The 12315-nt window shown below is 41.4% G+C and overlaps 1 protein-coding gene across 1 annotated transcript in view; it reads right to left on the reverse strand.

Moving 5' to 3' along the window:
- Nucleotides 1–637: 637 nt before the first annotated feature.
- Nucleotides 638–12315, reverse strand: part of LOC124603938 (pre-mRNA-processing-splicing factor 8) — a 101370-nt gene continuing 89692 nt past the window's right edge. The window contains exons 36-39 of the mRNA XM_047136437.1: nt 11623–11788; nt 8116–8444; nt 7753–7907; nt 638–1656 (exon numbers count right to left, since the gene is read on the reverse strand). Coding sequence (XP_046992393.1) covers nt 1502–1656; nt 7753–7907; nt 8116–8444; nt 11623–11788 — 805 coding nt within the window. The 3' untranslated portion in view covers nt 638–1501. The remainder of the gene's footprint in view (nt 1657–7752; nt 7908–8115; nt 8445–11622; nt 11789–12315) is intronic.

A 12315-nucleotide genomic window follows, 5' to 3' on the forward strand; every position in this document is an offset into this window, starting at 1 on the left:
CAATTTTATCAATCAAAATGGCTGGTTACAGTGTTGTCATAGCAACTCAAAACAAAGATTTCCACACTGCTGCCTATCTACTTTGGCAGTCAGTGAAGGGATGACTGTAGATACAACAAACAGTTTCTGCATCAGCCACTTGTTTATTTGGCCTCTACATGTTTGAGTGGTTCACACCATCCTCTTCAGGTGGAGAATTGTTTATTTACATATCTGTTGTTGGTGAAGAGAACAGATGTCCCTCCACAGTAGCAGACTAAGGGCAGCTTATTTTGCGTCTTTTGAGGAATAGTAGAGTGGTAAATATTGCTGCCCGATGTATGCCCTCTCCACTGCACATAACGTCTGTACTCTTCAACAACACCAGCTCTGTAAATAAACAATGGCATGAAGATGATGGCATGAACCATCAAAATGCATTGTGGCAAAATAAACACGTGACTCAGAAATTTTTATTTACTAGTATTTATCAAAAGTAGCGCTCATAATGCCCCGCCCCCCTTATGGACAAAATATTCATTTTCCTGTAAACAGATTATGTTCCAACAGCAATAAAACAATTAGTGTTACAAAGATCTCTACCACTGTCTGAATAAAACAAGCTAAAATTTGTTTGGGAGCAATAAAAACACAAAAATTAAACCTTCAGGTACACTGTTTATTTTATAATTTACAAAGGGCACAGTAATACATCAGAGACAATATGTTTAATTACGCTATACCGTAAAGTGTAAAAAGTCTGATAATAACACAACACATAACAATATTTTAATTTTTCTGACAAACTGACTACCACAGGAGCCAGTCAAATTATTAAAACACACACACACACACACACACACACACACACACAGTTTTCTACATAGATAGAAAATGATTGTGGCAGTAGTGAATGTGTGAACACAATTAGTAACATGATTGTGGCAGTAGTGAATGTGTGAACACAATTAGTAACAGATTTTTCTGAAACATGCATGTGTACACAAATAGCACAAATGTTTCGAAAACATTACATGCCGCTCCATGTTCACACTGTAACATCTCTTACAATTCTTCCCTCAGTAGCAGGAATTGACAGGCTATTATTTAATTCTTATTATTTTCATTCCAGTAGAATTTACTTAGTTACCACTGAGAGTTAGGTTCATTCAATTGCCACATGCATATCTCTTACCCAGAGAAACCGTAACTGGCTTCGTCTCATTAAAAAAATTATAAAAATCTAAATGTAGGACTTCTGCCTGTCTGTAACTACAGGAAATATTTTGCTTGCAGTAAGCATTAACAAATATTTATGAAAGGAAAAGAAATAAAAACTGGAGAGTTGAAAAAACTCCATCTATCCAGTATTTATGAAATGACATACTTCTGGGAGGAAGCCGTGTTCTTACAAAAAATATGTTATAGCACACGATTATATACATGTACATCTTGAGCTCTCTGAAGTGCACACAACAGTGTCTTATTTACACTATTTACATTTGTCAGTTATTGAAATTATTTAAGCATAAACATCCTCACGATCTGCACCAACACCGTCCCCATCTTCAAGAGAGGAAAAATTGAGGAAATGAGCTGGTCGGTGCACCTCGTGGTAAAATTCTTTCGGATTGCATAACTGCAGTTCATATTTCATGTTGGGATCATGGCGAACACCTGAAAGTGAGAACCAAACATAGCTTTTAGAGAATGTAGATTGAGTGAAATGAGTCTTTTGAAGTTGTGCCAGAGTAATTTTACTAATGTCAAGTGCAAACAGTTATTGAATCCATATCATGCACATTCATACACATTCTTTGCATGTTAGTTTGGATTTATGTTCAATGGATAAGAATTTGTGAATCAACAACAGTGACTACCCGAGTACGTCTTGTAATGAATTAAGGTACTTCGTTGTTTAACATCTATGTATCATAACGTATAGAGGCAAGGTGAAGAGAATGTACAAAGACTGCACAAATGGATCATTTCACATGATTATGAAGGCTGAATTCTAACATTATCTGCAAAAGAAAAGTATACACAATTCAATGACATGAGAATGAATAATTCTTGAAATGCAGTCTGAAATGATACTCCACATCATATTAACTTAGAAATGCATGCTGAAAATAATAATAATAATAATAAAATGTAGGACCAAAGTTTTATAGAAAAAACTAAAATGAAGGAGAAAACAGTTAAATTTAGAGGGATGATTTAGCTGTAAGAAGTTTTACAAAAGGAAAAGTTCTCTTTGCTTGTATAATAAATATTTTTTTATGATCATCACACAGGAAATAATAAGTAATATATTCTCCTTCCTTATCCACACATCTCTTGCAACACTAAATGACTGGTTAAAAAAAAAAAAAAGGGGGGGGGGGGAGAGAGAGAGAGAGAGAGAGAGAGAGAGAGAGAGAAGAGGAGCTATCATATTCTCACATATTAACGTGTATCACCATTTTTAATCAGAAGCTGATACCGTTTTTTCCTTAATTTTTAAATTGTGGTTGCTTGGCATCAGAGTAGTTGGCAATAAATAGCAGCAGTTTTTGGTACATTCCCAGGAAGCAATTCACAGTACATGACACCTTTATTCAGTGAATGTCTGGTATCCAACAGTCTGGTACCTTCAATAATCCAACATTGTTACATACATATTAAATATTTCAGATGTGTTCGGCAGAATTTGGTCGCACTCGGTACTGGTCCACAATTTCAAGTCACGTAAAGCCAAAAATTGTTTCAGTCATCTGTCAGACAGCTTCTGTTGTGCACCAATTGTTTACAGCGATTAAAAAGTGGTGTTTTAAAGTGTTATCGCGATTGGTGCTGTTCTATATCACAATTACAGTAGTGCTGCATATTGCTGAGAGAATGTCTTCTCATTAAAGCACCTCTCAAAATGAAGTGGAAGTGAAAAGTAAACATGTTATGCTTATGAAACCAGAAAGCTTGTCATCATTAATCGGGTTGGGAAAGTCTAGGAAACAACATACGTTGGTTCTTTAACAATCTATGATATTAAAAAATAAATAAATGTCAACTTCAAAATCGTGCCTCACAGACAGTTGCATTAAAGACGCTGAATCACGATAAACTTTTAAAACCACCGAACTAGATCATCTGCATGAAATTTTGTACATGTTTCTGTGTGAAAAGGAGTGAAGAAAAACCTGTAACTAGGCCTATGTTTATGGAAAAGGTGAACAGCTCTGTGATGGCCTGGGTTGACTGATTTATTGAGAGGGGTATGGAACCAAATGGTGAGGTCATCAGTCCTGCAATTCCAAAGTGAGTTACAGAATAAAGAGGGTCTGCTAAAAGTGTACAGACCCAGTCAGGGGAGTCAAATCATAAACTAATGAACATTAAACACACACAGTAAAAGCATGAAAGGTGAGACCAAATCTAAAAACTGAAAAAAGGGGGGACAGTAATGGGGTCACAGACCGAGAAGACTGCAAAAGAAGTCCTAACCACAACCAACCTGCCCCTGCTCCAAGACTAAAGGAGAACCTTATAGCTGGAAATAACAGCCACTTTTCACAGAGGAAACCGAGAACCAGGTCAACCATCCTTGGATTGTCTGCTAATATTAAATTTAAGGAATTGGGAAAACTCTACTTAACATGAAGGGCCGAAAGAAGGGGACATTTCACCAATGTGAGATATTGTCAGTCTGGCTCCAAAACCACATTGTGGAGGTGGGTCGTTATGTAGGAGGAAACAACAGATGAGCCGGGTATGACCAATGCATAAATGGCATAAAGCATTGGACTACTTCTGAGAGGAGTGGAAAGAAGGGTGTCAAACTTCAGTAGACTCCTTGATTGTGCGGAGTTTATTATTATGAGCAGTAGTGCTCCAGATGGCATTCCACTGTTGGGAAAAGAGAGATTTCATGTAGATCCGCATAGCCACAGCTGGAATCGTGAAAGGAAAAGGGGGTAAGTATCTGCTTCCCTGGTCAAACGGTCAGCCAATTCATTTCCTGGGATGCCCACATGACTTGGTACCCAGAGACAGAAGACTGAACAGGCAGCACGCTCAAGGGCAGAGAGATCATGGATAGCAGAGATCAAAGGGTGACGAGAGTAGCATCGATCGATAGCCTGAAGGCTGCTCATGGAATCTGAACAAATTAAAACACTGTGGATAAAGGCCCTGTGAACGGCTCGAAGCTCTGCTGTGAACATACTACATGATGCTCGAAGCCAGTAGGAGATGTGAAAGCGTATCACACCTTATCAATAGTCTTAGAACCATCAATGTAAAACAATGCGGCACCTGGGAACTCTGCAAAGATGGCACATACAAGACGCCAGTAAACCATAGGAGCAACAGAGACCTTAGGACCCTGGAATATATCAGTCCTAATCTGTAGTCTAGGCACCATCTGGTGCGGGGAGGGGTTATGAGAGGAAAGAAAAAAAATTCAATAGCTTTTGCCATTTCTGAGTTAATTAGCATAAGTTAGCCCATCAGGACATTGTGGATGCAAATTCAAGCGAACTACTTGATAAATTAGTGTCAAGTTTTCCTGATGGTGCAGATGATAACATAGGAGACTGTTTTTTGTTTTAGGGCGCAAAAACAACTAGGGTCATGTGTGCCCACGTCAGAACATAAAGACAAAGAGAGGAGGTAAGAACGCATACACATTAATCCCAACTGACAGAAGAGAAGACAGCTAAAAACAGGGATGTGGGGAAAGGTCTATGAAATACGCCATAGAGAAACAGAGGTCATGAACTAAAAATTAAATGGCCTTAGTCATACTGCTATGACAGATAAAAAGTAAACAAAGTCGATAGCCCATGCATCGTTCGCTAAAATGGCCAATAACAGATGGCAAACACAAACGAGAATGTAAGTGATTAAAAGAAGGGCATTCCTTCAGGAAATGGTGAACCATCAAAGGTTGAGCGCAATGAGTACAAAATGGTGGGGGAGCTCCACTTAACAAATGGCCATGGCTAAAAAGACAGTGCTCGATACGTAACCTAGCTAAAATGATCTCCTCATGGCGAGAGGGCTATGAGGTGGCCACCCAAGCTGCTGGGAGAGGCTTAATAACCTGGAGCATGTTCCCATGAAGGAAGGACTAGTAGTGATGCAAAAGTTACACCACCTGCTAACAGATAGCAACACAGAGATCATCAGAGCGAATGTAAGAACTAGTGGCCTGAGGTATGAGCACGCAGCCCTGGCAGCAGCGTCAGCAACCTCGTTTCAAGTCAGACCGACATGACCAGGAACCCACATAAACATCACAGTGGCTCCATCAAGAGCAACCAAGTGATAGCTTTCCTGGACCCGTTGCACTAAGGGATGGACAGTGTACAGCACACAAGAGGCTTTGAAGGGCACAGAGAGTCAGAGCAGATGACGCAACTGAAAAGTCTGTGTCGCCGCATGTACTGCGTGGCCTGATACAGGGCGAAGAGCTCTGCTATAAAGCTTCAGTTTGGTCCTTACTACCATCCCATGTCAATCTTTGTATCTCTCTTTTGTTTTGTTTTAGGAACCCAAATGAACATATTTGGCAACATCACCTGTGGTAGGCCACCTGACTGGCTAGCTTCAACACTGATTAACTCTGAAATGGCGCAGCGTATTTAATTTTTCTCTAAACAATTATTTCTCAGCACAACCTGTCCTGCCACACTCTTAAAACCCATTCCTTGGCACAACCTGCCCTGCAACACCCTTAAAACCTGCTCAGACTGTTTCTGACCACCTTGTATGTACTCATATACAATGTTTGCTGGACTGGGCCACAGCAACACATGGCTGGTATAGTTAGTACAAATATAATGAGCAGTTTTTCTGATTACTTTTTCCAAAGAGTACATACTAAGTATTTCATTGTCGTGCTGGATAAAACGTTTTAATGTTTAAAAGAAAACACCTATACAAGACAATAAGTGTCTGGTGCAGTTGTTAGATCGGTTATTGCTGCTACAATGGCAGGTTATCAAGAATTAAGTGAGTCTGAACATGGTGTTATAGCTGGTGCATGAGCGATGGGACACAGCATCTCCGAGGTAGTGAAGACGTGAAGATTTTCCCGTATGACCTTTTCACGAGTTTCCCCGAGTATCAGGAATCCTGTAAAACACCAAATCCCCGAAATCGATGTGGCACGGTAAAAGATCCTGCAAGACGGGACCAACAACGACTGAAGAGAATTGTTCAATGTGATAGAAGTGCAACCCTTCTGCAAACTGCTGCAGATTTCAATGCTGGGCCATCAGCAACGAACCATTCGACGAAACATCATTGATATGGGCTTTCAAAGCCGAAGGCCCACTTGTTTTCCTTGATGACTGCATTACAAAAAGCTTTACGCCTCACCTGGGTCCATCAACACTGACACTGGACTGCTGATGAATGGAAACATGTTGCCTCATTGGACGAGTCTTATTTCAAACTGTATCAAATGAATGGACGTGATGGTTATCGAGACGACCTCATGAATCCATAGACCCTGCATGTCAGCAGGGGACTGTTCAAGCAGGTGGAAGCTCTGTAATGGTGAGGGCATGTGCAGTTGGAGTGATATGGGACACCGGATACTTCTAGATATGACTCTGACAGGTGACACATACGTAAGCATCCTGTCTGTTCACCTGCATCCATTCATGTCCATTGTACATTCTGACAGACTTGGGCAATTCCAGCAGGACAATGCGACATCCAACGCATCCAAAATTGCTACTGAGTGGCTCCAGGAACACACTTCTGAATTTAAACACTTCTGCTTGCCACCAAACTCCCCAGACATGAACGTTACTGAACATATCAGGGATGGCTTGCAATGGGCTGTTCAGAAGAGATCTCCACTCCCTCGCATTCTTACAAGTTCATGGACAGCCATGCAGGATTCATGGTGTCAGTTCCCTCCAGCACTACTTCAGACATTAGTCAAGTCCATGCCACATCATGCTGTGGCACTTCTGCATGCTCACGGACACGCTATTACGATATTAGGACGTGTAACAGTTTCTCTGGCTCGTCAATGTAAAAAGTGAGACTGTTTCGAATGTACCATCTTCCTGCTTTAACACAAGGACAACATTCTGTGATAAGATTCTAGTTCTGTTACATGTTGGTTGATTTCTTAGGCACTTTCATTCTTGGGAGTGTCCTTGGAAGTGTTTTTTTGTTAACTGTGCGCATATTCTGTTGGAGTGGTGTTAGTTTGTGCGCTGTAATCCAATGAAGTCACATTCACATCTATGGAAATAGAGGCAGACTCAGACAGAATCCAACAAACCTGAGCAAAGTGAAACAACAGAGATGCAGTAAGTATTCCTGAACCTTCCAAAGTAACAGCCAAGCATCCCATCGGCACGTAGCACATCTTAAATTTAACCCTGAAAATTTTGGATATACGTCTGTACCATTCTTCTAATGCAGGAGATTAAGCTATGATCCACATCTTATTCTGTGTGACAATCAGCATTCAACCGATATTGCATGGCATTTACATGAAGCATGCCCAGAGCTGCTTCTAGTTGCTGATACTTGGAAGCACTCACCACACCCCAGTTTTGGCAACCAAAAGGCTCTTTAATACAAATACTCACTGTTGATCATGAATTAGCTGAAGACAAAATGAGATACGCAATAGATCATTCACCGATTTTGCATTTTTTTTATTTACGGAGAGTGATACCCATTCTGTCTTTTTGTGAAGAAAAGGCAATAACTCTTAGAAACAAGTAATAACTGCAAGCAATCACTACATATGTCTCTACTCACCCATGAAATTGTAGTTCCAAGATCCCTGTGTGGGGACCATAAAGAATCCCAGAAAGCGATCTGACAACAGCATTTGAACTTTCTCATAGTGGCTTGGTAAGTACCCTTTTGGATTATTACCTTTATCTGTGTTCAAGCGACCCCACTCATAACCACTGGAAGTAAAGTATCACATATTAATTAATCATATGAGAAAAAAGAAAAGGAAAAATAAATGCTAATGAAAAGGTATCACAGTCCTCAAATTTGAAGGTCTAAGTTAATGTTGAAATGTACCTAGCAGAATAAGAATACAAATTTTCATGTTTTGCAACAATAGCAATTAAGACTTTACAGAGAGTTCACTATGTCAACATAAAGTACCTTGGTGTCAGTTTATATGCAGTTAGGGAACAAGAGCCAGGTGTGAAACTGCAAGTTATTATGATAGTTTTCTCTCCATCCCATGAGGTATTATCTGCCATAACCTTGGCATGTGTTGTTATATCTTGTGGTGACAGCTGTGGCAATTCATTAGGTTGAGTATGTATCCATCCCAAAGGCTCCATCTCCTTCAAGTACTGATGCTGTGGTAACATATTTGGAAGATGAACTGTCTGGTGAGTACCCCACTGCGGCGGCATAACAATGCAGCGAATCTCTTTCACCTGTGGGTTATCTGGAGGACTAATTCCATACAGGTATCCAGCAATCTGAAATACAAATAAAGGTAAAATTTGTTATATACATGTTGGATTACACAAGTCTGATACAATTTCAATCATAAGGACAGATTAACATAAATAAGAAACTGTATCAGAGTTTCATAATATTCTAAACTTACTCCTTCATGATGTGTTACTTACATCAACAACAAAATTTTATTTCATTGCATAACACATTTGTCACTAATCCATGGAAAAATGACCACATGAAGAAAGACACAGCATCTCCGTAATACTATATTATTTGACTTAGGAAGCAAAGTTGTCATCAATCTGAAGACTGCTTTGAACACCACAGTGCTTTCCTACACATGTTCTTGCTGGAGGTAGTATACCATTGCCTCTAACCTTTGAACTGACTTATCCAGCCAGTTAGCATAGACGCCGAACCACAGAGTAACTCAGCATTTTCCACACAACAAGCATTGCCAGAAGAGGGGGAGGGGGGGTCAACCGGGTAATGAAACTGAGAGCTTGGGATTTGTTGTTCGGCACTGTACAAAGCCTCTCTCTCAATGTAAGCATGGCTTTCGATGTTAGCAGTATACCATATTTTCCCGATTATAGGAAAGTTTTTTCCCCATATTTGTCAATCAAAAAATACAACATAATCTTACGAAAAATACAATGTAATCTTACATTCACAGACTCAACTATTGCTGCTGAGACCAACCAGGAGAGGGGTATGATGGGGGGCAGGGGGAGACAGCAAGGGAGGGTCGTGACAGTGCAAGGGGAGAGGGGGAGAGGGGGAGTGATGGGGGAGTGGGGGCATGGGGAGACAGCAAGGGGGGGAGGGCGAAAGTGCGGTGTTGGGTGTTGAGCAATCTTGTAGAAGGCACAGGGCAGGGGGTTGGGGGGGGGGGGGCGGGGGGAAAGGCACAGGGTGGGGGGGGGGGGGGGAAGGGCACAGCGAAGGGGAGACAGGTGTAGAGCAACACAGGGCAGGACAGAACAAGAGGGCCTTCAATACATGAAATAAATGTGGGTGAGGGTGTGGTTGAGGAAGAAGATTAGGAAAGAGGTGGTGGGCTTTTTATCAGGATAATGATGGGAAAGGTTGTGTTCCATGGCAACAATGCCATTGGCATGGGGGATGTTGATATACAATTATGTCGCATCTGCAGTGACCAACAGTCTGGTGGTAATGGGAGAACTATGGAGAGACAGGCAGAAGTTCATTCTGTGGGAGCTCTGTAACCAGCTACAGTGGGACAACCAATACAGTGACCAATGGGGTTGGATTTGGGGAGTTGGCAAAAGATAGGAGTGCAGGAAGTTGATAGTGTGGATAGGGAGATTGGTCCAGGTGTCAGGATTCGGGCAGAACCTAAGAGGTTGAGGAGCTGCTTGAGGTCATGTTGGACTTCTGCGATGGGATCATGGTCGTAAGGTTTGCACGCAGAGGTGTCTGAAATTGACGGAGACCATTAACCACACAGTCACTATGATTCATGAGCACTGCAGAGGAACCTTTGTCTGTGGGAAGGACGATAAGGTCTGATTTGATTTTCAGGTTACGGACATCTGTGTCTTTCATAGGTGTCATGATGGACTTACTGGGAGGGATTTGGGAAATGAAGGTGAGGCCAGGTTAGAAGTGAGGAATTCCTGAAAGATTGCCAGGGGATGACTGGGTGGAATGGGATCATGGTTGGAGCCTTTACTGACTGACAACACGCTACCCAGCTCTTCCATAAACAGATCTCCCATGCCCTGACACCAGTAAATCTGTGAACAGCCAATGAACAGTGCCCCCCCTCCCCCCTATCATCCCGCATCACCCTGGCATTGCTAAAAAGAATTCGATATGGGGAACCATCTACTCACATGAAAAGCTACCGCTAAACTGTAGTGAACTGCAAACTATATCATCCAACTGTCAAGCATGCTGCACACCAAAACACAAATCACTTCAATAGCTGCTTCCCTATGCAGGTACTTGGATACTACCTTGCAGCACAAGTTTCTCTGAACTACACAGACGGGAACTGTCCCATCAGCATATCTTGCACTCTCGCAATCCCTCTGGACTAAATCTTCACTAACCTGTTTCCCACTGCTTCAACTTACCTTTCCCATTCCCTCTTCTGTACACAGCATGCCTATAGCGTCCCGATTGTATACTGCCTTCTACCATCTCTTCTTCCTCCCCATGAAGGCACACACTTTCTACTCCCGCTTTTCCACCCTCTCCAACTCCCTTTTCATTTCCACCTTTCCCACTTTTTTTCCTTCCTCCCTTTTCCCTCTCTCCCTCAGTGTACATCTCTTATATGGTCTACCCTCTGAACTCCTTTCATCATTGTGCAGCAACTGAGTCATCTGTCAAAAAACATGTCTCACTATCCTGCTACCCTCTCCTTGCCTTGTGCATCCTTTCCCTACCACCTCCCACCTCCATTAGCCCAGGCAACTGCTTTCAGTAATCAATAATGAATGAATAATCAATCTCACTGTGGGTGTGATGTTTGGATGCCTGTCTGGTGTGTGTGTGTGTGTGTGTGTGTGTGTGTGTGTGTGTGTGTGTGTGTGTGTGCGCGTGCCTGATGCATATAGATTTACTAGCAGAACAACAAGAGTTCAAAAGTTAGTGTGAATGTTGTTTCCTGACACATGTTTCTATGTTCCACACATCAGTCCACTATAGTTGAGAGGTTGTCCTTTCTCTTTTACATAATAAATAGCAGATATCTGAAATATGTATAACATTAACTTTTTCAAGTATATACTATCTATCAATAAAATAATTTGTAAGTCTCATATGACAGAATACGTTAAAAGTAAAATTTCCTCAGGGTGTCTGCCCCCCCCCCCCCCGCCCCCGCCTCCATTTCATCTCATATTTAGGATTGTCTGATACTCAGGTCAACAACGAGGATCATTTTAAAAACAAGTATCTGCTCTCCCCTCCTCTCCAGTGTTGACATCCACTCAACAACGTAAGTTTTATCGTCATCAAAAAGGATGACTGTCATAGAGAAAGATCAGGTTATTACAGTTGGAGTGGATTTTATCCAGTAAAATATGACAGAACCTGAAGAACAACAAAACAAAAATGACGAGCTTATCAGCATAAATTACGTTAAGAAACATTAACACACACTTGCTGAAAAATAGATTAATACTTCATACTGATTATACACTGCAAAATAGGGTCACCTACCTGAGCTCGCAAGTCTGAGATTGTAACAAATTTCTTCAGAACATTCTTTGGAAGAATGTATGTATATCCAGTTTCTTTTATATCATCTGATGAAACATAAATGTGATTTGTACGCAAATGCAGGTTGGTTGCTGATATTGCTCGCACTCTCCATTCAGTCTTTGAGCTGAAATGGTGATAAATTAGGTTGTATATGATACAAATTTACAAATGTTCTAAAAAGTTGTCTAATAACTAATCCATCATATCACAATTATCTTTGGATAAGTATAAAATAAAAATTTCTCATAAAATGGAAAGTCCAGTTTGGAGTATCAACAATATTATGAAAAGTGTAGATGCCTACTCACCTAAAGGCAGGCACAACAAAAGGACTGTTACACATTGAGCTTCCAGCCAAAGCATTCTTACGAAAGGAGAAAAAAACACACACACACACACACACACACACACACACACACACACACACATGCAAGTACATATCATGCACACGTGACCTAACTTGGGCTGCTCCAGCCAGAATGCAACCGTGTGGCATCAATGGAAGCAGCAATCTGGAGTGCAGTGAAGAAGAGAGGGATAGCAGGGTATGGTTGTGGGGGAGAAATCAGCGCAGCCTGGTGAAGCGTGCAGGGACTAGATGGCGACAAAACAAGACAGCCAGGCACAGTGACGGGAAGCTGTGGGTGTGGA

This window comes from Schistocerca americana, chromosome 1, assembly GCF_021461395.2.
Source record: "Schistocerca americana isolate TAMUIC-IGC-003095 chromosome 1, iqSchAmer2.1, whole genome shotgun sequence".
NCBI lineage: Eukaryota > Metazoa > Arthropoda > Insecta > Orthoptera > Acrididae > Schistocerca > Schistocerca americana.